The sequence below is a fragment of the Triturus cristatus genome, chromosome 2_2 (assembly GCF_964204655.1).
Source record: "Triturus cristatus chromosome 2_2, aTriCri1.1, whole genome shotgun sequence".
Taxonomy (NCBI): Eukaryota; Metazoa; Chordata; class Amphibia; order Caudata; family Salamandridae; genus Triturus; species Triturus cristatus.
The window spans coordinates 719,999,630-720,026,082 of NC_140582.1; the positions used below are offsets into that span (position 1 = coordinate 719,999,630).

The window sequence follows — 26,453 nt, forward strand, 5'->3', positions numbered from 1 at the left end:
CATGATCCAGCCCTGGCGGTCAGGGTCCATTGTTCCTGCTATTCATCTATCTAGATCTCCCTCAGTTCCGTGAATTACACGCCATCCCAGCATAGAGCGACTGTTTCCATCATTAGGTGGGCTCTGTCCTGTTATGGCATCTTCCCTCCATAAGCCCATAGTCAGGAGCCATCGCTGTACCATCAGAACTGAAATAGCAGTAAAGTTACCAGTCACCAGCCCGTCAGAGGTCTGGGTATCCTCGTTCGCGGCGATTGCACGCGCCGTCTTTGACATGTCTGAAGTCTCATTGTCGTCCATGCCGACCTCCACAGTCCTCCTTGTCAGGGCCGCAGGAACGGCACCCGGTGTGTAGTGCCTTCGCCGTTCTTCCTGTATCTCTTTTTACAATCCACTAGTCAGTGTCCGCAGTTTGATCAGCCCTCCGCCTCTCTTTGCGCTTAGCTCAGATTTTTTTGATGAGTTCATGTGCCTCCCGGGGTGAATGACACAGCGTCGCATGTCCGTCATGCGTTATGCGAAGCCGGGCGGGATAGAGCATGGCGTAATCAACCCCCAGATCACGTAGTTTCTTTTTGACCGGGTTGAACTCCTTCCGCGCCTGTTGGACTGTGAGGGTGAAGTCCGGGTAGAATGCCAGAGCGTTTCCTTGGTGCGTGATCTGTTGTTTTTCCCCGCGCTATGCGGAGGATAGCATCGCGGTCTCTGTAGTTGAGGACTCTGGCGACTATAGGCCGCGGAGGCGCCCCAGGCTTCGGTCTCGGGGCCAGCGACCTATGTGCTCGTTCAATCAGGAACATTGGGGACAGGTGCTCCGCGCCCACAATGTCCTTAAGCAGCTCCTCAACATATGTTTCCATCCGGCCAGTGTTGGTGGACTCCGGAACCCCCGTGATTCTCACGTTATTGCGCCTCGACCGTGCCTCCAAATCCTCTGTCTTGCTTTTCAACGCCTCCAGCATTCTCTCGGCCTCAGCACATTTTTGGGTCGTGGTTTGCGAGACATCTTCCATCGCCCCAATTCGGGTCTCTGCCTCCGTCAGCCGCTCACCGTGCCCCTCCAGTTTTGCCGCCATGTTGTCAACTCGCAGCGTGATGGTATCAAGTTTACCATGGATGTCCTGTAGGCTTTGCTGGATGGCCCTCAGCGCCTCCGCCATGCCCTGGGGTGGCGACTCTCCAGCATCCGTTACTTCGTCTGGTGGCGCTGCGGCGCCCTTGGTCTGGCGCTTGGTTTCAAATGGTAGTTTGGTTTGCGTCTTTTCCGGCTTCCCCATCGTGTCTGAGTACTCCACTGGGCTCCGGGAGTCCCGCTCGCAGAGTCACCGGGCAGCACCGACCTCTTTGCAGATGTGACTTAGGGTATCTTAGCAGGACAGTATGAGCACAACTCTCCGTAGCTCCCCAGGCTTTCACCTCTTCACCCCTGCTTCTCGCCCCGCACGCACTCCACTGCTGTCACCCAGCGCCAGTAGGATCCTTATGTTGTTCAGTTCTCACCGCCCGGTCGGCAGGCTCGTGCGGCCTGCGCCACACACGGAGCGCGTCGTGCAGTGTCCGCAGTCCCAGCGCTGTATTAGCGGCACAGGAATCCGGCCAGCGTCAGACCATTGTGCGCCGATGGGGGCAGCCAGCACCTCGCACCCAGGACGCCGCAAACGTCCGCTTGCAGTGGCAGCCGATCTGTTCAACGAGCCTGAGCCGGCGTCCCCATCAGTCGCAGCGCCTCACTGGTCCCACATCCGCCGCCGCAGCACAGCGCTAAGCGCCTCCAGCCACGCAGTTGCACCGCGGCCAAAGGGTCAGCACTCACCCCCGTAGCGGTCGGGCAGGTAGGCGGGCATCACGCAGCTCCCCCCGGTGAGACGCCAGCAGCAGTCCGACCGCAGTGCTGTCGTGTCCGAACGTGGCCGCTGTCGTGCCTCGCAGTCTTCGCCTGTGTCTCCAGGTCTTCCGCGACAGTTCAGTATAGGAGACCTGAAGGCAGCGCCGTGATCGCATCCCCCGCAGGCATCCATCTTTGAGGGCAGAGCGGTCGCCAGCAGTATCGCGTCTTCGTACTCCCGGGCGCCGCCATCTTGGAAGCCGTTGGCCGCTCTCACCGCGGATTGTAGAAGTCCGTGATTCTAAGGGTAGCAAGTCGCTTGAGCAGTTCTCGCACTCCCCATCTGTGGCGGCCAGTTTCCGATCAGCTCAGCGACATTTTCAGGCTGCGGCGCGCCTCCGGTCATGCCTATTTCGCCATGTATTTTCCCCGTCCGGCGGAGCTGTCTCAAGAGGCAGCCATTCCGCTGTGCGCCCTCTAGCGCCCCCCCTACACTACACATACTTAAAAAAAGAAAAAGCCAAGATTACCATTTGTTGCATTAATTCTTTGCTCAACATCTGCCTTCTTCCATCCTTTATAACACTCTTTCGAACAATGAGGACCATTTTATATTTTTGCCATCTCCCACCCCACCTCCTAACCCCGTGCCCCCCCTCAAACCCACCTCCCCCCCCATGGAAAACCCTTGTGTTATCTAACCGGCAAATGGTCCGGTAGATAGCACCCCTTTGACAAGCTCCCATCGAGAAGAACCCTTCCCACCCCAGAAGAAAAAGAATACAAAACGAAAAAGTATAAGACATAAAAAGTGAAACCCCCACCCATCATGCTATAAGAAAGAGGTTATCAAGGCTATTTAAGGCAATTAGCTAGACGTAGAAAAAAGAGGACCTTTAGTCAAAATGAATAAATAGATATGACCTAGGGTAGAGAAGCGTGCAGCTCTGTGTTAATAATAACACATTAACTATTAGGCTTATCTAAAAGGATTCACCAACGCTATCTCACAATATGCGTAATCTATTTGTGCTCTTTCCCTAATGTCATCAAAAGCTCATCGGCTGCCTGTACTGACCTAACGTTATACATCCGATTGTTATGCATAACTTTGATGGCTGCCGGGAACATGAGCTGAGCTGTTGCTCCTACCTTTCTAAACGCATCCAGACGTCTCCCAAACTCCCATTGTTTCTCCAATGTGATTCTGGAGAGGTCAGACCTAACTAGGAAAGTAAACCCTATCCCTGCGAGAGACTTCTGTTTTAATGCCAGGTTAAGAATCTGCTCTTTCAACACATAAGTGTGAAAGTTGACCAGAATTTTACGCGGTTTCGATCTTTGGGGATTCCGCCGAAAGGGGTCCCTATGGACTCGCTGTATGTCCATGACTAACTCCTCAAGTGAGTACTCTAGGCCCAGGGACTCCTTTAACAGAACAGTGATGAAATGTTTGATGTCGGAACCCTCAGTTCCTTCCGGAACATTGAGGATCCGTAAATTCCCCCGCCTGGCGTTATTTTCTAACATCTCCATCCTCTCGCTTAGGTATTGCTCCTCTCTAGTAAGCTTCTTTATATCATCCTTAGCTTGCTCCAAATTAGTTGAGAGTGCTGCTGAGGTCTCTTCCAGAACTCCTGTTCTGATGGACAAACCATCAATCTTTTTATCCAATGCTTCACAATAGTTCCTTATCTCCAATTGATTTGCAGAGGACTCAGAAAACCCTTTCCTTATCTCCATTGTGAGCGCAGAGAACATCCCCAGCAATGAGGCAGCTGAAATAGTGGACTCACCCTCAAGGATGGCTGTACCAGTTCCAGCAGCGTCACCATTCTGATGCTGAGCGTTAATAATCTCTTCATCCCGCCATTCTCCACCGACTGCACCCTCCATCTCCGATGTTGCTGCCAAATGATTGTCAGAAGTTGCCCCTTCCGCTGTTAACAGGCTTAGTGAGAGACTCTGTTCGATGGTGGACAAGCCTTCTGTGACATGTGCCCCCAACTCTACTCCTTGAACTAGTCCGGCTGCCTCTGAACCTTTCAGATGTGGTGTGACCTGGCTTAAACCCTCCCCCCCGCTATAGCTTCGACCCCAACTGGTGTACAGGAGGATATTGATAACACACTGGCGGAAGGAGAAAGGGGGGCGTCCGGGACTTACAAGACACCTGCCATATTGTGATCTTCCGCAAGGTTGAGAATCTGAGGAACTGCTTTAAAATAAGATCGAAGTGAAGGGGTGATCTTAGAACCTGAAGATAATACTGCCTTGGGACCCTTCACTTTGGTTTTAGACTTAGGCTTGTGTTTACTTCCTCTAGCCTTCACTTCTGTATTTAAATAGGAAGAAGATTTCCTCCTAGCCGATACCTCGGAGCTCTGAGCAGTGGCAGCCTCACCAACAACCTGCACGGCCGCCTTATCGCTCAAAACACCACAGATAACCGCAGATCCTGGTGCAGACCCTGGCGCTAACCCAGCCAGCGTTTTAATACTCTTACTGATCTTACCGTTGACAGAAGCCTCTGTCTCTAGCCTTCCCTCCTTGGCTGCTTTCAGAGGAGGTGACAGTGTTGGTTCTTGCACCCAGCTGGAAGACGCTTTATTACCTGCGCTTCTAGAGTTAGCCGCAAAGGCGGAACCACGGAATGGCTGCACAAGGCTCTGCAGCTTTCTCCCCCGCCTCAGCTCCAGCGCGGCTGACCAAAGACGCAGCCTCTGCTTCCCCCCGGGCTCTCGTAGTGTAAGTGTAGCAGTTTGGCCAATTTCTAGCTCCGAGAGCGGTGTCTCCTCTGAAAAGCGCTGACTCTCTCCTGCCACTCTCAGAGGTGCAGCACTCACCACAGAAACAATCGAGGGAAAAAACTCACGGCGTCCTCCATCCTCCGAGAATGCCCACGAACAGAGGAAGCAAGCTGTGTGGCGTGGGACATCTGGTGGACAAACGCGGCACTGCATCCTCAATGTACATTGAAGAGACGCCGATATTCGACCAAAACACCGACCGTTCAAAATGAATTTTACCCGCTTCAAAGATAAGGAGTACTATTCCTCTACAACCTCCAGGGCAACCTCCAGGACATGCCCTACTGCTCCGGTCACCGGGGTCTCAATCCTTCTCGTGGCATGGCAGGATAAGGTTGACTCTGACGGGAGCTCGCCTCAGAGCGCTACGGCAGCCTAGCTAGCTGCCGCCATGTTTTCCACCGTCATTACTTTTTTAAGAACTGTGTATACTAATTGTATATAAATATTGCCTGGATATTCCTATTTTGTTCCCATTTTATATGTATTGAGGCCTAATCACAAAGGCGTTTAAGAATATGTGAAGTAGTACTGCAGGATTACTAACTCACATGCCCCAAAGGCATTTATGAGTGTGTGTAACTTAACTCACATGCCCCAAAGGTATTGATGAGTATGTGAAATAGTATTACAGGAGTATTCATTCAGATTCCCCAAAGGCATTTATGAGTTTCTGAAGTAATATTGCAGGAGTACCAACTCACATGCCCTCAAGGCATTTATGAGTATGTTAAGTAGGTCTGCAGGAGTACTAACTCACATGCCCCAAAGGCATTGATGAGTACTTGAATTAGAACGACAGGAGTACCGCTTAAAATACTTATAAGTGCTTTCGTGAATTGGCCCAGTGTGCTCAAGTTATTGATGAGCTGGGCAGAGTTCTAAATGGACCACGTGGTGGCACATTATCAATATTACATTTGTGAATAGGGAAACATCTCAAAACATTGAAAGGACAAAATTAGGGTTATGTAGACGCATTTGTAGAAGTAGCCTAGTTTTCATATACTTAGTTTCTTAGTTCTTTATATTATTTGGTTCTTCTGTATTGCTTTCCAAAGCTACTGCAATGTGAAGTGGAGTATTTATTGTACTACACTTCAGATTTGCTTCAAAGTTACATCTCCACCATGTGGCAGTGGAAAGTTCTGCAAAATCATAATTGAGGTCAGGACTGAGTGACATTCATTGAACAACAGAGATGCATTGGTCTGATTGAATTAATTAATTTGGCTTGATCTGAATGTCTTATTCAATGAACAACATGCATTTGGCAGGTGTCTTACTTTGCGTAAAATTTACCACGTAGAAAACATACATGAGGTAGCTAAAACAACTTGAACAATATACACTCTCTGATAGACCTCTCAAGTAGTGTTCTCCTGGTGATATGAACATCCGCGTTGAGGATATGAGAAAACTTGTCGCAGAAAGAATCCATTTTCAGCATTCCTAAAATTTGGTTAATCAATCGCTTAAGACATTTTGTAAGTAAGAAAGTGAAGAAGACTACCTCTTGGGTGTTTTGGAGGGTTTCCAGACCTACTAAATTAGCATACATCCATTTTCACATCCGGCATCAGGCCTCTCCACCTGGCTTGTAGTGGCTGTCACTCCCCTTGACACTCCAGAACATCTTGCAGAATCTCTTTCCCTGAATATATTCATTTATAGATCTAGGCTGCTCTGGGTACAGAATGGTTGTAACCTTCCAACCAAAAACTATTGAGGTCCGCTCCTGTTATGTTTACTAAAAGGGTTTACTTGATGTATTTTAAAGCAATCAGGAACCTCAGCCTGCTACTGGGATATGTTCTGTTTTGTATATGCAAGTGATCAGTGCCCTTTGTGTAATATAGCTCACTGTAATAATTGTAAAGCTCTCCCTCATGCTTCCCCACTGGCCTGTAATGCACTGAGGTTACACTGTAGTGCTTGAGAACTAAATCAGAAGTACACATCACAATCGGTGTCAGACTGAAACTAGGCCCGGGCACCAAAATAAAAGTGGCCCCTATTAGTGGGTTAGAACGCTAAAAAAGTGTTCCTTGTTTGCAAATTGGAACCATTTTGAACTTGTAAAGACATGCTGTATAAGTGTTTTTCAAGGTATGGGAGACATGCATGGCATTGTAATTCTTGCATGCAATATTTGTGGTAAAATCAGGTAAATCAACCGTAAAAAACTGGCCTAGAAGACCATATAACAGGCCCACAAACCACCAAAAGCCGGCCCACGCACTGAACTATCTGGCCAGCCCGTCGGACACTGCCTGATTGCCCTATAGGCCAGTCCTGATCACAATGCTCGCTTTTGGCTAATGCTGAGTATAACGTATATTTTTAAATTATTTATTGCACTTCCTGTGTAATTAGTATTTGTCTTATTGGGGTAGTACGTGCACAGCTGGATTTTCTCCTGTGATTAATCCTGTTTTACGTGCTCCTGGGTATCACTCTCCGAACCAGAGTGTGTATATGAATCAATTAAATTGCATCCCCATGAACGTGGGGTATGTCCCCTGGGCACTAATTGAAATCTCTCAATGTGAGATCTTGTCAGGTTCAATAAAGTTTCAAACTCTTTTCTATGGTTGTTTTTTCATTCGTTATTTATTGTAGTATTTCTTTTCATAGGGAAATTAGTCTTCATCTCCCATAATGCATCAATTATACACCATTGTTCATGTGGGGAAACAACCTTTTCCACGCAACCATTACAACACGTAGTGGTTACATCGTGGTTTTAACAACGCAAGTCATTACGTCGACTTGCACTGGAGGGCGCTCTAGACTAAGGTATAGTGTGAATTACTATTCCAACACCTTCCCTACTGTACGTAGACTGGAGTTGGAATAGTAATTCACACTATTCCGAAGTCCAGCGCCCTCCAACGCAAGTCGATGTAACGACTTGCGTTGTCCAAACCGCAATGTAAAATACCGCGTTGTGTTGGTATGCGTGGTATCATCATACATTCGTTTATGTGACTTTAAATATCAACCAGTGCATAAATGTGATAATAAATACGGGGCTTATATTTACATGCATGTTTTTTTTTTATACTGCTGAAAAACTGTTTTTTGTGCTTTGCACTTTTTATGTTCTTTTTCTTTCCTATTAACCACTTGTCTTTTTATGTATTATATTTTAGTCATGTATTTTGAAAAAGTAATTAAAATGGTGAAAAAAATAAATGCAAAAACTCTGTGTACCCTGTCTCCGTCTATATGAATTAGAAATGTTTATGAGTTGTCAGCTCTTGCCTTAAATCTTCAAACCGAATGCATAATCCTTACTCTTGGATACACTTGTACAGGATACATATCAGACCAAGCAATCATTTATCTATAAAGGAATTTGCTCCCCTTGTTGAGCATACTTTGATCTCGAAAGGCGGTCAAGGAAGGGACCCCTTTCAGATGCTACATACAACATTTTTAAGGACCTCATGGCGGAATCCCTTAAATAAGGGATCCCTTTTCATGGAAAGTGTCGTACTTCATAGCGCTTGCTTAGAATCTGACGCTGGAGCATAACATCACAGTGCCTAGGGCTTTCGTCTATTCTTGCTTTGGCTATTGTAACGCCATTTTGTGGGGCTGCCTCCTGAAAACCTAAGCATACTTCACTGTATTCAGAATGCGGCCGCGAGTTCTGTTCGCAGGTTATGGAAGCCTGACCTCGACTCAGGTAAACATAACACCTTGTAATGATCTTTCGTCAGAAAGAATGCCATTTTCCAAGTTCCATGTATTATGCACAGACCTTTTTACCAGGCTCGAGAGCTTTCTGGATGTAGATTAGCTCAAACTCTGCAGAGCCTCAGGGAAACTATTCCAGGTTACAAACTTCAAGCCTTCCAAATGGGGCGGAAGAACATTTAGGGTGTTAGAGCCCATACTGTGTAAAAAGTCCTCACTTTTTTCTGTGTGCTCAAATTCAGATAGTTATTAGAATCCTGGCTTTTCGATTAAAACACCGCGGTCAATCACTTAAGCATACCTACAGCATTGTATGCATACCTGTAGTCCTGTAGTGGCCGCATTGCAACCTCTTTTTATTGTCTATGCTAAATATCCTTCTAGATGGACAGATAGCATCTTGGGAGTATTTTTTGCTAAGGTTTTAGTATGCCTTTTTGTAATTAAAATGTGATATAATAGTAGCTTTTTATATATAGTGCTTCATAGGTCACTTATAACCGCTAGAAATAACAGATCACCAGTTTACTGTTACTAAGGTTGCCATCCTTGGAAGGATGAAAGTCTGAGTGAGCACGCCTGGTTTCGATCTCCTGATCTGCAGATCACTCCATTGCTCAGCAGGAAGCAAGTAGCTGAGACATCCTTGCCTCCTATACGAGCAAAAGCGACCCAAGGGGGTGTTTTGAAAATTGAGTGTACACTTCTGAAAATGCTGAAATATTTGGTTTGGTAAAATTGATACCTTGAAAATATGTTTTCTCTGCTATCCTGTATTAAAGGGTACGCTTTGAAAAACATTTTTTGTTACTAATATCAGTGCTTTAAATGGCCCGGTACTGCCCGGTATGGAGTACCGGCACTTTTTTATTTTGATAAGGAGCATACCAGCACTTCTCAGGAGAGACGTAATACTTTAAATTGGAGAGTACCGGCACTTTTCAGAAACATGCAAGTCCTCTAGTACAGAGTACCTGCACTTATATTTTTCCATTTCAAGCACTGGTTACTATTACGTATTGAGTGCCTAGGAGCAGTTTGAGAGTTAGAATGCAATTCTAAATTTTGCGTGCAACTTGAAAATTGACTTGATTGAAAATCGATTTCATTAACCTAAAAGTTGTATTTTCTGTTAGGATCCTAGGAAAGCAGCTCGTGTTCCCGAAGGACGAAGGATTCCAGCATGTCCAGAGCAGAACCTCCAGCTCTGTGTACACAAGGTCATTCCCTGACCTCTCTGACAGCATCAGTGACTTGAAAGAGTATGGCAATCCCTTATTTCTGTATAACATTCTTTAAAAAAAAATCAAAACTGTGTCCATGCGGCATGCAATCGAATTGCAAATGTAAATATGACATTCATTATGTCTAATTTTGAACAAAATGTGACTTTTCTATTGAAAGACATATGCCTCTTGTGCATTCTTTTGTGTGGTGTGCGTGGTGGGGTATTACTATTGTTGAAAATGTATTAAGAATGTCTAGAAGCCTTTATGCTGTGTTTGTCCCCCTAGCTTCAGAGCTAGGATACTCCCTGGAGTAACAAAGTGCTTTACAAATACCCCTTATTACCTACTGGCAGTCGCCAGGATGTAGTTATAGTTTGGATGTATTTCCATAGGAAGAGCGTTTTTTTTATTTGCCAATACCTTTGGCATTGTTTGCGGAATCTTTCTCGAAATATTCAAAATTAGTTTGATGCTCACTACAGCTGCTATCTTAAAAATTTCGTGGTGATCCAATAAGCGGGGCCCAAGAAAAAGGAGGGTTCCCAAAACGCTTTTTCTCCATGTTAATTTCCATTGGAAACTTTTGAACACGGCTTCAGCCCGAACTGCTGAACGGAACTACACAAAATTTGGCAAAAAGGTATCTCTTGGTCCAGAAAGCACTATTATTATTAATGGTGTAAATCCGTTCAGTAGTTGCTGAGAAATTTAAAGAAATTCCCAGTTATATAGTAGGGATGCAAAGGATCCGCAAACTTTCCTAATCTCGTGCCTGAGATCTGATTGGCTGCAAACACTGTACACCGGCAAGTGTTGGCAGCTATCTTGTGACTCTGTTGAACCGAGTCACATGAAAATGTTAAAATAAAGAAAAGGGGGCAGGGTAGAGACACCCTGACCCACTAGGCCTCTTTTTAGGGTCCCACAGCCCCCTCCTCCACCCCCGGGCCCAAAAGTATTTTTTTAATTTTTTTTAATTCAGGGGGAGTCACGTTGGATTTGCAACTCCTGCTGACAATGGAAAAAAACAAAGCGCGGGCTCCTGCACATTGTTTAATAAGGCCCTAGAGGCATTTTGAAAGTTATGATGGGGGCCCCGCGTGAGCCTCCCGCAGCTCTGGGGACCGCCACCTCCCAATTCTGAAGACAAAAGAAATACAGGGGGGGCCATGTGCCGCCCCGCAGCCCTGGGGACTGCCACCTCCCTTGGGCTATATTAAGTAATAATGTGTTGGGGACTACTGCTCCCCCACACAGCCCCCGGGACCGCCACCTCCGCGGGGCTAATTCAGACAGATGCGGGGGCCACATGGCCCCGTCAGAGGTTCTTTGAATGATGTCATGAGTGATGTCATTTGAGATGTCGAGTGAAGTCACTTCCCATGTCATGAGTTTTGTAATATGTGAGGTCATAAGCAGTGCATTGCGGGTGAGTTATAGTTAGCTTAGCTAACTATAACGGCTGAATTTCTCTGGTTTTGTATGAGCGAAGTCCCTGTAGGTTTCGTTTTTTTCTGTAACTATTACATATACATTCACTCATACAGTACATACAAGCTTTTTGCAAGCTTCCAACGCCTTAACATATTCATTAATATGGTTATTGTTGTGGTGTGGAGAAATCAACCCTCTGTAGAATAATCTGTTGAGGAGGACGCAAGTTATGTTTTTTTAAATTGCTATTTTTAAATGTCTTAAAGGTTATGCTGGTGGTATTAAAAACCCAATAATTGTCTCTTAAAAGTACAGTTTTCCTCCTGCGTTCAGCAAATCAAAAAGCGAATCTTATTTTAAAAGTTTAATTTGAGGACAAATCTTGTGTAACTACAGTAGAGGTCTTTAGCTTCTTATAGGTGAGTTTATGGAACAATCTTCGTGGACTCACCCGCATTATTATTACTCTCTGTACCTTTTATTGCAGGCTCTGCATCTCAGGTTCTAAAGTCGTTCCAACTGCATCCCCACTGCACAGAGAATCCGAGTTGATTTCCATTGGGCGATCTTCTATTTCAGATTCATCAACCTATTCATTTTTGGAGGAGGAAATCTATGATGTTGATGGAAAAATTGAGGAATATCTTGCGTACGACAGCAAAGAACAGTAAGCAGCAGGTTTTTTTAAACAAGCAGTGGCATAGCCAGTAGGTCTGGGAATAATGCGGTAACCAGCATACATGCAGAAATTATGTTTCCATGCAATAACATGTTAACTCCAAACCTGTTGGCTTTTTCAGTGCTTGGTAGTGGTATTGGTGATAACGTAATGAATGGCGTGGGTTGCCTGTAGTGTTTGTGGTATTGGTGGTGGTGTGGTTTTTCATGGTAGTATTGGTGGTTCCTGCATTGGTGGTATTAGTGATGATGTGCTATTTGTGGTGTTAGTATTGGCAGTGTCGTATTGGTGGTGGTATTGGTGGCTGTGTGCTATTGTGGATTGTATTGGTGGTATTGGCATTGGTGGTGGTTTTGGTGATGGTACTGTTAGCACTGATCTAGATTTTATTGGTATTGATATTGTTGGTAGTACTGGGGCAATGGTAATATTATTGTGATGTTGGTCGTATTCCTGGTGGGAGTATTTTTGTAGTATTTCGGGTGATGCGGTCTAGGAGTGGTATTGTGGCATTGGTGGTGGTGGTTTTTATATGGGTATTGATGGCCTGAGGGGTGGTATTGGTGTAACTCATGTTGACGCTGATGGTGTTGATAGCATTGTTGGTGTGGTATTGTTATGGGTGGTATGGTATTTTCAGGGCATTCATGGCTGCCTTGGTGGTGATTTTGATATCAATTATGGTATTGATATGGTAGTAGTGGTATTAGTGTTTTAATATTGGTGGATGTGTTATTGCCTTAGATGATGTGATAAACAAAAAGCAATTAGGCTATGTTGGGTCAGACTCAAGTCCAAGTAAGGAATGACAAAAACATTTCAAAAATTCAAACTGCTGTAAAAAAAAAAAAAAAAAAGGGGGGATCACTTCATGTATACAAGGCATGTCGGAGATGAAGAATTAAATGTGACCAAAACGTTGATGATTGAGTGTATCGTTTTAGACAAAAAATAGTCCCTTATGCATTGCAATGCAAGAACTCCACAGAAGTCAGAATGATGCACTTAGAAGCCAATAGCTAGATTGTGAGGAAGGAATACTCCTGTGAACTGACCTAAGATGTGATTAACAATGTATCTAGTCAATGTCTGACAGAGGGTGATTTTTTTTAAAGGCAATAGAAATGCAGATAAATACAAAATAAATGCTAGTTTTGTGATATACAAGACAAATTAAAATACTCAAAGCTGCTTGCGGTGCGGCTGATTCATTACGGAACCATGAGTAGTGCGTGACATCATGTAATGCTTCCTGAATTTGTTTTCAATTTTAGTGATGATGAGAATCTGGAACAAAAGAAAGCCCAGCTTCATCGAAAGAGGAGTAAACGCGGCATCCCACCTGTTTCTCCTAACGCCTGTATTAAAGACACTGTGGCCGCAGAAGTGTTTGATGACGTCTGGAGGGATGTGGTGCGCAGTTTGGAGGAGCTGATAACTAAGGACTGGGCGCTTGCTCTGGCCGGTAAGGCGCTCCTGTCTTCCTTCAAAGTAGCAGCCTGGGAAGTATAATATTGGCAATGTGTGGTGTTGGGGCCCCTAGGCCCACATGCTGGATAAAGGACCACTCGGACACAGCATAGTTTGGTACTGAAACTGGCCACGAGCACGTGTACCCGGGCCCTTTTATCAACAGGGTCACTTCACTTGTGACGCCTGTGATTGATGGGTGTCGGGTGCATGTGTGTCCAGCCCTCTGGGGAGTGGCTGGTAAACTCAGTGTCTGCTGAGACACTAGAACGTGTCCAGCAGGACATTAAATTCTTCCCAAACTTTATTGAAGAACAAAACGAACACCAGTTCAACCTGTGGGGGTAAACAACAATCAAATAACACCACAGGGTCCATCAGCCTCTAGAATTGACATGGGGCTGGTGACACGGAATGCTTCACTCATAATTTGACCCGAGTGGCTCAGGACACGAATGCCGGCTTAGAGTCCTCAACCACACTCTGGGAGCCTACCAGTGGAAACCTGTCTGTTGGTCTGAAATCGCTCCACGCCGCTGATGTTGAGGAGGATGTGTGTACTACTTTTCTCCCACCGCAGCATGCGAGCCACTTGCTGATTTGGGCCTTAATAACAGGCTGTCACTAGGTGGCGTGGCAGCCACTGATTCCCCTCCGGCTGCTGAAGTTTTATTCACTTGCGGGCTATGAAGCTCTCGCGTGTGCTGAGAGGCGCTGGGCCATTAAACACATGCAGCCTCAGTACATTTGTTGCAGATATGGGCTCAGTCTCATTGTGGGTAGATGCCACACTCAAACAGTAGCAGGCTGCATGGAGGATGAAGCTACTTACCAGGCCGCCATTTCTTCTTGGCACCTCATGACGTTTAGAAGGCAGGTGAGGCAAAGCACTTGAACTCGCAGTGTGTTTTACTGTGGGCATTTCTGCTGCGCCGCGTGCAGTTATGGTATTGTTAGAGGCCGCTTCACAAAGCGATGGGTGCGGTGCAAGCATGAGAGCGCTAGGTGACGCTGCGGCCGCGGTAGACTTCATTCATTTCTCTGTCCAGGCAAGTAAGGAAGATGCAGTCACGGCGCTTGAAAATGCAGGTGTGCTTCTGGTCCGGTGCTGGACAGCTCACTGATCGCAGCAGTCTTCCTGTGCACCACGCGGTGTTATACAGGTGGGTAGTTGCTCCACTGTGATGTGGCCATGATCTGAGGCCTGCAGTGCACACTTCAGCGTGCCTCTCTCCGGGGGTACCGCTGACTCTGTGGCAGCAGATGGGGGGAAGGGAGGGACAGGCCCGTCTCACTGCACAGGCAGTGGTGTTACCAGGGAGGGATTGGGGGCGCTGTCTGGTCACGCTGCCGATTCCCTTCTTGTCAGGATGGATGTCGGCCAGTTCGGGCCTTGCCTGGCTGGGGCCTGGTCATAATAGGTGAGGTCAGAGCAATGCCTCTTCAGCCTCCTGCCGATTGCGCTATCCTCCCTTCAAAGCACTCTCACTGGGTGATAGCTATTCCGGCGAGGAGGCGGAGGCGCTGCAGTCTCCTTCCTCCCTTCAAGGTACGAAGAGGGTGCCCTTCATCTTGGGTCCAACGTGACCTCTTTCTCAGAGCAGGTAACACCAGTAGTAGATTGGGACGCCATCTTCCCATTCCACAGATGGCCGCAGGCGGCACGGCGGAGGGATCCCACCTTCGTCGCCAATTTGGTGTTGTGGGCCCTAGGCCCACATGCTGGGTAAAAGACCACTCAGACACGGAGTAGCTGGGTACTGGAACTGGCCATGAGCACTTGCACCCGAGCCTTTTTATTAACAGGGTCACGTCACTCGTAACCCCTGTGATGGATGGGTGTCGGGTGCACGTGTGTCCAGCATTCTGGGGAGTGGCTGATAAACTCAGTGTCTGCTGGGACACAAGAACGTGTCCAGCAGGACACTACAGCAATCTACTCTGGGTTTTCGGATTTCAGATTTATTTAGTGGCTTCTTACGTCTAAATTGTGAGTTTGTTTACTCTAGTATGTTTGTTTACTCTAGTGGCTAAAAAACACAGAACTGGGTGAGTCTCACATTAGATTCGAAAACTTGACTGCTACAGCTAGGACTAGAAGTTGCGAGTGTGAATTTACACTGGGAAACACTGGAACCGGACAGACACTCTACTTCTGTTTTTATGTTGATAGTAGCTCCTCGGTGGTAACCATAAACGATGTTACATTTGCATTTCATTATTTAGCTTAGAAAACCGCCGTTGCGTTATTTTTTGGGCAACCAGCTTCAAATATTTATTTAAATTTCATGACAATTCCAGAGGGTCCCTATACCTGTGATACTCTGTCCATTTGCTCGCCAGCATCCCAGATCCACACACCAGCTTCCTGCGTATAGCTGCCTATCTTTTCACGTACCTTTTGCAGATTGAGTAGTGACCTATGTTTTGCACAATGCCGCCACCTATTGGGTAGAGATAGACGTTACAACGTGTTTTATGTTTCATTTGAACTTCGTTTGCCTGCAGCGGATGTTTGTGAAAGCGGAACATTCAAGACATTCGTACGTAGCACACAAACAACTAACAAGACCCTGTTGCTAGTTTGTTTTCAGATTTCGTTTTTGTGCCATCAATGGTTAGTCAGTAGCAACGGTGCTGCAAAAACATTTATGAAAAAAAGGCGAAGGACCAGAAAACCACTAAAGAGCATATGATTTTCTAAGGAAGATTTAGGTTGTGAATAAGTTATCAATGTTCTTCAATACAACCCGTTGAATTTTTTACGAAACTTTCCAGAATCAACTGGCAAATGTTGAATACGTGTAGGGTATTAACAAAAAGGCGGAATCCCATTTTCTGCCGGTATTAATTAAATGTAAAGGCCAGTCAAGGATTAGGAAATGAAACACGATTTTTTTATAACTCTAAATATCCCTTAGTCCTCCTAGTTAAAAAATTATTTTCCTTTACATGTCCACCACTGTCTCCACTCACTCTCTCCCCCCCATGCCCCCCCCCCCCATTGTGAAAACTGGACAATTGTATCATCTCCGAAAACCTTATGCAGCGGCTTGAAGTGGACATAAATTACGCACTCCTATTACACCGAATTACAGCTGATCAGGCACGCAACGCCCATTGGGCTCAAAAAGCTTCAGTCTCCCCCTCCCCCCCCCCTCCCTCCCTCCTGGACGTGTGTGTCATCCCGGGCTGAGACCGCTTCCCCGGCTGGTCAGGCGACCGTCATAGTCTTATTGCAGCCGCTCCGGGTACTAAACAGTTCTTTAAAAGACCATTACTTGTTAGCGAGGCTTTGTTGTGTTTTTACCCCTTCGTAGAGCCCCTGCATCTCCACTCTGCCTATTGCTGGAAGAATTAGTCCCCCCCCCCCCTGAAATTTGTATCACCCCCTCCCCCGAAATTAGGCTGTAGTTGCGCCTCTGTACCTGATCATAGCTGACAAGTTTTCAGATTGCTTATGTGTAACATTTCCGAGATTTCTGTGTAGTTATGAGTGGCATTCAACGACCAGATGTGTGACACATAGAGTGACACTTTCTGGCGAGTAAAACCTAGTGCATGTAACAGATGCATATCAGATATTGGACCCTTTTGAGCAATGAGAAGCTCTAAAAGACCCAGAAAGTGGTACATAACCTGATATGGAAATTCGCTAATCTACTGTGTCCTCCCAGACAGGCATGGTTCATATGTGACAGAATTTGTCAGAGATGCTCAGCAGCAGCCCAGTACTGGATTGTGCAGCAGTCGGCAACAGTGCACTACTAGCAAACATCACTCTGGCTAGTTTTGTGAAATGCAGCCAGGAAGGCGTGAGAGCCTTGTGGTTCCAGGGGTGTTTAAATGCGTGACCAATGCATTTAAGTGGGGTGATGCAAACATCATCACTAAAATGCATTAGTCTAACCCTTGATTTCTGTTACTTAGCAGGGCTGTGGGAAAATGCCTGGTGGAATACATAGCTGCCATTAATTATGCAGGATGAGCTGTAATGTCCATGTCGGATTGTGAATAATTAGGAAGCCATAGTGTATTACACACTGACAGCAGGATCTCAGGCAGCACAGTGAGCACACGGGCACTGCCAGCAGCATACTCACTGCTATGCAGCTCCTTGTTCAGCATGCCTTTGTGGGTGGTAAAGGCAGCATTATAATGTGTGAATAATGCATTTTATTGCAGTGATGCGGACACCACAAAAATGAATTAGTGTAACCAGTGCTTACTTGGTCAAATAATAAGTGCCAGGGCCCTTGTTAGGAAGGAGGTCACTGCCATTTGCACCACATGTTGCTCCTGCCAGCGCTACCATTGACAGTAGAAACACAGCTACCAATCTTCACACCCTACACGTGTGACAGTTCAGACCATTTCAGGCCCCCAAAGCTATAAGAATGGCTTGGACGGCAGGTATTGGTCATTTTTAATGTGCATTGAATTAATAAACTGTTGTTGTAGTCCTCTCTAAACTAGGCAGACATTGCCACCATGTGGCAGACTGTCATAAGTGCTGGTGATGACAATTAAATGCTGGTGCCGATCTCAGGAAACCACTGGCTCAAATTAAGCACCGAGTGTAACCTGTGATACATAGTACATGATAGGGCTGCCTGATTCTACATGTTTGTAAAAACATTGAGGCTCTATCGAAGAAGGATTAGTGACATAACTCAAATTTTAAAGTGCAAACTTTGTTATTGCTAACAACGCTCAAGAAGAATATCCTCACTGGTTTTAGTTTTCGATTTCAAGTGTCTGAAAAGCAGCACAATTAGGAACAGGTTGATACTACCTCACAGCAACTACAACATTGCTACTGGAGCCTTACGGTCTTTCTGCACTGTTTTACAAATGTCAATGATTACTATGGAGTAAACCTATAAACCTATTCTCAGGTCAATATTAATTTCCTGAAGCCGGTGACCAACATCACCAACAGACAGACCTCTGGTGGCTAAACACATTTTTTTTGTGAAATGAATTTACTTGAGCATAAATGCCCTCATTTAGATCTGTGAGGAGACTTGGGTTCCACAACAGCATGGTAAATCCTAGGATTGCCTTTGGCGGGGGTGGGATACATCTCTTTTGGTGTGAACATTCCTAGGATTCCTTTTGGACATATGGCATGTGCACCCTAAGGAGGTTAACCCTGAGGTACATAATGTCTTAAAGGGTAGGAGTGACGCGAGCCATCAACAAATACCTGGGGTTCAATGAATCTCCGGAACAATTTATTTAAAGCTTTTCATAAAGCACTACGCTACTCCCAGGGTGTTGGAGCATTTTACAGAGGACAAAAACGTTTCCCGGGGTGGGTCTTAAACAAAACATTTAAGGAAAACAGTGGTTAATTCATTTGGAGTAGGGGAGAGAAAGAGAGGACAAGGAGCATTGTAGCAGTAGCTTTACGGCGCTGCTGCGCAATTTTAAATATTTTACCTGTTTTTCTTTCTCCTTAGGTTTTCGGTATCGCGCTGCATCTCCCCCTCACACGCACTATAATTTGGGTCCCTCACCGCCGTTTGGCGGGTTGGTTCCGGGCTTCGGGGTGGCAGACATCTTGGGTTGGGGGCGAGGAGCAGGCTTACAGCGCTTACTGCGCATGCGCCAGATGGGAACGGGCATTTAAGGCGAGTCCCCGCCTCCTTCCGCCCTGACAAGGAGCATTGTAGCAGTAGCTTTACGGCGCTGCTGCGCAATTTTAAATATTTTACCTGTTTTTCTTTCTCCTTAGGTTTTCGGTATCGCGCTGCATCTCCCCCTCACACGCACTATAATTTGGGTCCCTCACCGCCGTTTGGCGGGTTGGTTCCGGGCTTCGGGGTGGCAGACATCTTGGGTTGGGGGCGAGGAGCAGGCTTACAGCGCTTACTGCGCATGCGCCAGATGGGAACGGGCATTTAAGGCGAGTCCCCGCCTCCTTCCGCCCTGACAAGGAGCATTGTAGCAGTAGCTTTACGGCGCTGCTGCGCAATTTTAAATATTTTACCTGTTTTTCTTTCTCCTTAGGTTTTCGGTATCGCGCTGCATCTCCCCCTCACACGCACTATAATTTGGGTCCCTCACCGCCGTTTGGCGGGTTGGTTCCGGGCTTCGGGGTGGCAGACATCTTGGGTTGGGGGCGAGGAGCAGGCTTACAGCGCTTACTGCGCATGCGCCAGATGGGAACGGGCATTTAAGGCGAGTCCCCGCCTCCTTCCGCCCTGACAAGGAGCATTGTAGCAGTAGCTTTACGGCGCTGCTGCGCAATTTTAAATATTTTACCTGTTTTTCTTTCTCCTTAGGTTTTCGGTATCGCGCTGCATCTCCCCCTCACACGCACTATAATTTGGGTCCCTCACCGCCGTTTGGCGGGTTGGTTCCGGGCTTCGGGGTGGCAGACATCTTGGGTTGGGGGCGAGGAGCAGGCTTACAGCGCTTACTGCGCATGCGCCAGATGGGAACGGGCATTTAAGGCGAGTCCCCGCCTCCTTCCGCCCTGACAAGGAGCATTGTAGCAGTAGCTTTACGGCGCTGCTGCGCAATTTTAAATATTTTACCTGTTTTTCTTTCTCCTTAGGTTTTCGGTATCGCGCTGCATCTCCCCCTCACACGCACTATAATTTGGGTCCCTCACCGCCGTTTGGCGGGTTGGTTCCGGGCTTCGGGGTGGCAGACATCTTGGGTTGGGGGCGAGGAGCAGGCTTACAGCGCTTACTGCGCATGCGCCAGATGGGAACGGGCATTTAACGCTCCTCCCCTAGCGCAGCGGGATCGCGCAGCGGGCGTGTCCTCGCGTGGCCGGAGTCGTGCCAGAGTCCTGCCCGTCTGCGCCCGTCCGCGTTAAGGATGCGCTGGACGTCGCGGTACTCTTTCGAAGGTCCATTGCTCCATCTTTGGGTCGGTCATGCTAACGTACACGCGGGATCACCTGTTTGCCATCGGTAAGGTAAGCCGCTGTTGCACCCTCCCACCGGTACACCCATTGCGTGGCCCATATCACTGCCCCTGCAATGAGTGGACTCTCGACTGTCCGCGTCCTCTCCCAGGGTTTATTTCCTCGGTCTCCCGCCGTACCACAGGCGCTTCTACCACTCTGAAGATCTTGAATTTAAACGTCAGGTCGGCGTTGAAACACTATCAGCAGATTTGTGACCTCATTGAGGAGGAAGCACCAGACGTATTTGCCATGACGGAAACATGGCTACAGGAGGCTGATACCGCTATTACTAATCTAGCTTGCCCACCTGGCTATTCTATGTACACTCTGAATAGGCAGTCTAGGGGTGGAGGTATCGCGTTAGTGGTAAAATCTATCTACCCGTGCGTCTGGGGTGCCCTAAACATCTCTGGGTGTGAAAGTGCCATGTTCAAGGTCTCTGTCAGCCCCGAGTTTACCCTGTCCGGGATGATCGTTTATCGCCCACCCGGCAGTGATGTAGTGTTTAGAAGTGCTTTCCCCGACACTGTTGGCCCTTTGGTTGCCGACTGTGCCAACTTTTCCATCTTGGGTGACCTAAACCTACATTTTGATACCCTCTCTGGCCTGACAGTGCGTTCCATCTCTGCTGACCTGGAGGCCTTTCAACTTCCCCAGGTGGTGTCCCAGCCCACTCATTTGGGGGGGCATATTTTGGATCCCCTGTTTTCTAATCTGGTGGGGATTCAAATTAAGTCTGTCTCTCCGGTGGAATGGACGGACCACTTCTTGGTGTCCGTCCTTTGCCCGGTCTCGGCCACTCCTTTCATCTCTTCGGCCAGAAGGGTTCTGAAGAGGGCATGGAAAAAGCTTCGGTTAGAGGACTTACATCGTCTTCTATTAGAGGAGCCGCTGGGCCCTTTGACGGATGTGGATAGGGGGTATGACCTCTTCTGTTCTTGGATAACTAGGGCCTTGGACTCTCTGGTACCTACTGTGTCAACTAAAATCAATTCCAGAGAGTCGAGTCCTTGGTACGATGGCACTCTCCGGGCCCTAAAGGGAGCCTGTAGACGAGCAGAGAGGGCTTGGAGGAAAACCTATGGGGCTGAGCTAAAAGCTGCATATGCCAAGTCCGTTAAGTTCTACCATCGAGCTATCTGCCGAGCCCGTGCGGCTTTTTATGCCACCGAATTCCGGAACAGTCCGAATCCGTCAAAAGCTATCTTTAAGGCCGTAAAAGATCTCACGGCAAAGCGGACTACCTCTACGACCGTAAGCTCCCTTTCCCATTGTGAATCCCTTGCATCTTACTTCTTGGGGAAGGTCCAAGCTATATATAGGACATTCCCTAGCATAGGGTCCACTGAGGAAAGTTTAATTGGGGTTCATCACCAGACTACCTTGCTTGTTTTTCCCCCCCTTACCTTGGATGGTTTTGATAAACTTGCGTTGCAAGTCAAATCTGGGTCCCCATCTGATCCAGTAAGGCCTACTCTCTTCCGAGATCAAGCCTTCATGGGGCGTACAGCCGTATGCTCCTTGGTCAACCTTTCCTTGGAAACGGGAACTGTTCCATCTAAGTGGAAACAAGCTGTGGTGTCCCCGATTATTAAAAAGCCCACCCTGGACCCTTCTAAGCCTGAAAGCTATCGCCCCATTTCGTTGTTGCCCTGGCCAGCCAAGATCACGGAGGCCTATGTTAATCTGGCCCTGTCTGAACATTTGACTCGGACCAATGCCCTCGACCCCTCACAAAACGGATTCCGTGCTGGGCACAGTACGGAAACTGCGTTACTTGTGATGGTGGAACATCTCCGGGCAATGTTGGATGCTGGTCAAACGGCGGCGCTTATTCTGTTAGATCTTAGCGCCGCCTTTGATACGGTAGATCACAGCATCCTCCTGCGTCGGCTCGAGGAGACTGGTATTGGCGGTCGGGTGTTGCAATGGTTCCGCTCCTTTTTAGACGACCGTTCCTTCTGTGTTGCCATCCCTCCCTTCAAGTCCAACTACCAACCACTGGCCATGGGGGTTCCGCAAGGGTCCTCGCTGAGTCCCACGTTGTTCAATCTTTACGTGAGACCGCTGGCAGATGTCGCTAGGCAGTGGGGCCTTACTTTAGTCTCATATGCTGACGACACTCAGCTGGCGGTTACTCTCAGCGGGGATGCGGAGATTGAGGCCCCCAGGTTTCAGTCCGGACTGAAGGCGGTGGCTAGCTGGCTGATAGGCAACTGCCTTCAGCTTAACGCCAGTAAAACAGAGGTGATGGTCGTCGGGAAGGGAGTGGAGTTGTGGGGCGACCACTGGTGGCCGTCAGAGTTGTGACCTACTCCGATCCCGGTATCGGAAGTGAAAAATCTGGGGGTATGGCTGGATGCGGGCCTCTCCTTTGTTGGCCACACTAAAAAAACCGCGGCCTGTTGTTTCGGTCTTCTGAGGGGTTTGAGGCCTGTTCTCAAGTTCTTTGATGCCCCGACCAGGCAACTGGTAATCCAGGCTACCATCATCTCTCGCCTGGATTACGCCAGTTCTCTCCTGGCTGGGGCTAATCAGTCTGAACTAACCCGTCTACAACGGGTTCAGAATGCTGCGGCTAGGGCGATCGTGGGCCTGCCCAGATTCTGCTCGGTGACAGGTGTCCTTCGCTCCCTACACTGGCTTCCGGTCAGGAAGCGCATCCTCTTCAAGGTACTGTGTCTTGCTTTTAAAATCTTGCGAGGTACAGGTCCGGAGATCTTGTCGAGCTGTCTGTCGTTCTATGTTCCTGCCCGCAGCCTTCGCTCCCAGGGTCTGGCCCTTGCGGTGGTTCCCAGATTCAGGCTTAGCAGAATGGGAGGCCGCTCGTTCAGGGTTATGGCTGCGTCAGCATGGAACTCCCTGCCTGTTGAGATCCGCATGTTGGAGGACCTTTTGACCTTTCGGAGGGCTATAAAAACCTTCTTGTTTTAGCCCTCTCTTAGTATCTGTTTTTAGCTTGTGGTTATGTTACGTGCTTCCTTGTCTCTGCGCCAGGACGCTCCTTGGCTGGAGTATCTGTGCGCACAATAAATAACCGTAACATAACATAACATAACAGATATGGTACAAGAGAAAAGGACAGATGAAGGGAAGAACAGGAGGGCTATCCCAGAATTAGTTGTAAGACTCCGCAGACGAATAAGAGCAGTTAAGACATTTAGATGCTGTTTGTGGAGAAGGGGTTGGAGCAGTTTTTGAAGGTGCCGAGGTTGTTTTCTCATCTGATCTCATCTGAGTGGGAATTTCTTAGCACTGGGAACTCGTTAGGTTTTACATTTCTTGATTTTAAGGTGAAAGGCTTCTTTGTTCCTCAAATTTCTGGTCTTGCGAGAGATGTTGAGAGGACTTAAGCTAGGTGAGTCGTTCACGTTTCAGGGCTTTAGACATCATCCAGGTGAGTTTACATTTAATAATTTTCTCCTCTGGTAGCCAGTAGAGGTATCCCAGACCAGGGGTTATGTGATCATATTACTTGGTGTTTGCTGTCAAATGTGCAGTGGAGTGAAGAGGGTTTTTAAAGGTGTTAGGGAGGGTAATATGGCTTCTGTATGTAATGCATGATTGTAATCAGTTTTGGAAATGACAATGGTTTGGAGCAAAGGAGCAAAAATCTGACTCTGTGAAAAGTGCTTTGAGTCATTTCAGAGAGAACACAGTTCTCCACATGATCCTTACCCTCAGCTTTGGCTAAGAAGCCATTTGCCCAGACCTCCTAATAGTAGCTCTCCTATTTTCAGAGGTACCCCACCTCATGAAGAAGCTGTAGTGGTTTCTCTTCTGAACCGTACTGTAGTGCGAGCATATGCCTTTACAGCAGCAATAAACATGCAGTACCTGACTGGGGGCTTGTCAATGGGCATTGGGCACAGAGAAGAGCTTTGGCCACCTGATAGTATGCTTATATATATATTGTAAGACTAGGACTAAGTAGTGATCACACATTGCTTTATGAATGTATTTTATAGACATAATCAGAAGTTTAATCGTGATGCCAAGCTCACCTTAGGCGTACATAAAATCAGTGGATCTGATGTTTTTTTTAAACTTGTTTTTATTTAGCAGTTGCATAATGCACGGTATGACAGTATAGTACACATGCCAGTGTTAAACAGAGAATAAAACCCGTACAATCCAATACAGCGGTCAGTATATTATGGTTGAAAGAAATATCGATAATTATTCAGGGAGGCCAATATGAAACATGAAGAAAGGATCTTTCTTACTGCATTGGACAAAATCCATCCCTCATTTCAACAAGTGATGTAAATTGGTTTTATATACCGCGCAAATACCCGAGAGTGTCTTGGCGCTGGCGGTTAGACATCAGATGGAAGCAGAATAGCGGGAGTGGGGCACTAAGCTTAACTGAAAGATTCAGTAAAGAGCCAGGTCTTCCACTGCTTCCTGAACGGCAACAAGATGTATTGGCAGCGTAGAATTAGTGGCAATGAATTCCAGAGTTTCCCCACACAAAAGGAAAACCTCTTTCCACCCCATCTTGCTTTATTTACTCTAGGGACGATTATCATTCTAGCTGATCTGGATCTTAGATGCCTTCTGGGAGTGTAGCAAGTGAACAAACTCTGAAAATATACAGAACTGGTCCGATGAAGCTCTTCATGCACCGGGCAAAATGCCTTGAAAATGATCCTCTTCCCAACCGGCACTCAGTGCAGACCTTGCTATGATTGGGAAATGGATGCACACTTGGGAATTTCAAGAGGCATTCAAGCTGCTGCATTCTGTAAGGATTGAAGTTGTTTCACTAGGTGCTTATGGGTGCCCAAGTACAGAGCATTACAGTAGTCAATTTTAGCGGTAACAAGTGCCACCATCACTGTCTTTTGTAGGTCCTGGGGAATGAATCGGAAGAGCTTCTTAAGGACCCTGAGCACAAAAACTCCAGAAGAGGTGGTTTGATTTATTTGTTCTGAGAAGCCCAGTTTAGTGTTAAAGATGACACCCAGGTTTCTTGCTTCAAACTGGCACCAATAGCCGGCTTAGATCAGAGAGCCACCACAACGAGTTCCAGAAAGTGGTGTCCTTTCCAAAGAGCAAGACCTCAGTTTTTCCTGAATTTAAATTCGGGCAATTCCTTTGTATCCAGCATGCAATGTGAGACATGCAGCTGCGGAAATATTTTGCATCCTTTGTAACGTCAGATGATATAGCCAATACAATTTGTGTTTCATCGGCATGGGAGAACACTGCAAGACCATAGATGCGAATAATATTAATCAGGGGGTAACATAGATATTAAAAAGTGTGGGGCTGAGAGAGGAGCCCTGAGGCCCCACACAGGGGAGGGAGAGGGGAGCGGAGCTAACATCTTACATCTCCACTAGCTGTTGCCTGTCACCTAGGAACGAGCTCAGCAAAGCCAGAGCGGAGTCCCGTAAACCCAGCGAATGTAGCTGGTTTATGAGAAGCGAGTGGTGAACCCTGTCAAAAGCAGCAGAAAGATCTAATAGAAGCATGTGGTTGTCTTCTTTGGAAAACTCCCTTTAAAATCACTTGAGACCTAAATTTAATGGTCTTCTTTCAATTGCAATATCTCTTTACTTTTACAAACGTATGACTAGATGCAGAGCATATGATATATTGGTAACTGTATCAGTGTTGTCATATTTTAAGAAGTGTTCATTGGTAAGGTAGGAATGTACTTTGCTTACTGGACTATGCATCTGCTGAGAACAAATAATGATCTTCTCTTGGGATTCCATGAGAAATTACGTGTAAAGTAGCATCGTATTCCACAGAACTCTACTCTAGGAATGCTGTGTTTATGGATAAAAACATTTTGTATTTGTTTAGTGTTTGGAGACATTGCCATTCCTGTTGCAAGTTGATTAGTCTCAATAAGCATATTTGCAGAGCACACGTTTTAAGGTGTCAACAATACTTTAAAAAAAAAGTGCTTCTACAAATGAAATGTGTTAACCTGTTCTTTTTTGCGGTCACTGTGGCAGAAGATGACGGTGAAATGAAGAAGCTGAAAAGTGCTGGAAACAAAGTGTTGCAGATCCCAGTTTACCGAGTACTTGCAGATTCTGGTGTCCCACCATCAAGGGGCTCAGAGGCAAGAAGTATATCTTTTGGATCTCATTTTACTTCAACACAGGTAAATAAAAGGATGTAAGTGCTTGCTGTTGGATTTTATACTATTATGTGTTGCTTTTGTGTCCAATGGATCCTGAGGGTAGGGCGCCAGGTTTGTCGTGAGACTACTCCTTACATGTAGAACCCCATCTCTGCCTGGGATGAGTGAAGTACCCACTTGAATATATAATCACGAGTTGGACATGTCTACATTCCCAAGAAGAGATTAAGTATTTCCCATTGCAACAAAACAACAGCAGGTAATAAAAACAAA

At 46.8% G+C, this 26,453-nt stretch overlaps 2 protein-coding genes across 4 annotated transcripts in view; one reads left to right on the plus strand and one right to left on the minus strand.

Moving 5' to 3' along the window:
- Positions 1-26,453, plus strand: part of FAM149A (family with sequence similarity 149 member A) — a 539,436-nt gene that overhangs the window by 428,903 nt on the left and 84,080 nt on the right. For both annotated transcript variants that reach the window (XM_085641973.1, XM_085641974.1), the window contains exons 5-8: positions 9,477-9,602; positions 11,491-11,670; positions 12,957-13,147; positions 26,050-26,201. In XM_085641973.1, the coding sequence (XP_085498099.1) occupies positions 9,477-9,602; positions 11,491-11,670; positions 12,957-13,147; positions 26,050-26,201 (649 nt within the window). The remainder of the gene's footprint in view (positions 1-9,476; positions 9,603-11,490; positions 11,671-12,956; positions 13,148-26,049; positions 26,202-26,453) is intronic.
- LOC146862707 (uncharacterized) overlaps positions 1-26,453 on the minus strand; it is a 228,024-nt gene that overhangs the window by 131,207 nt on the left and 70,364 nt on the right. The window lies entirely within an intron of this gene.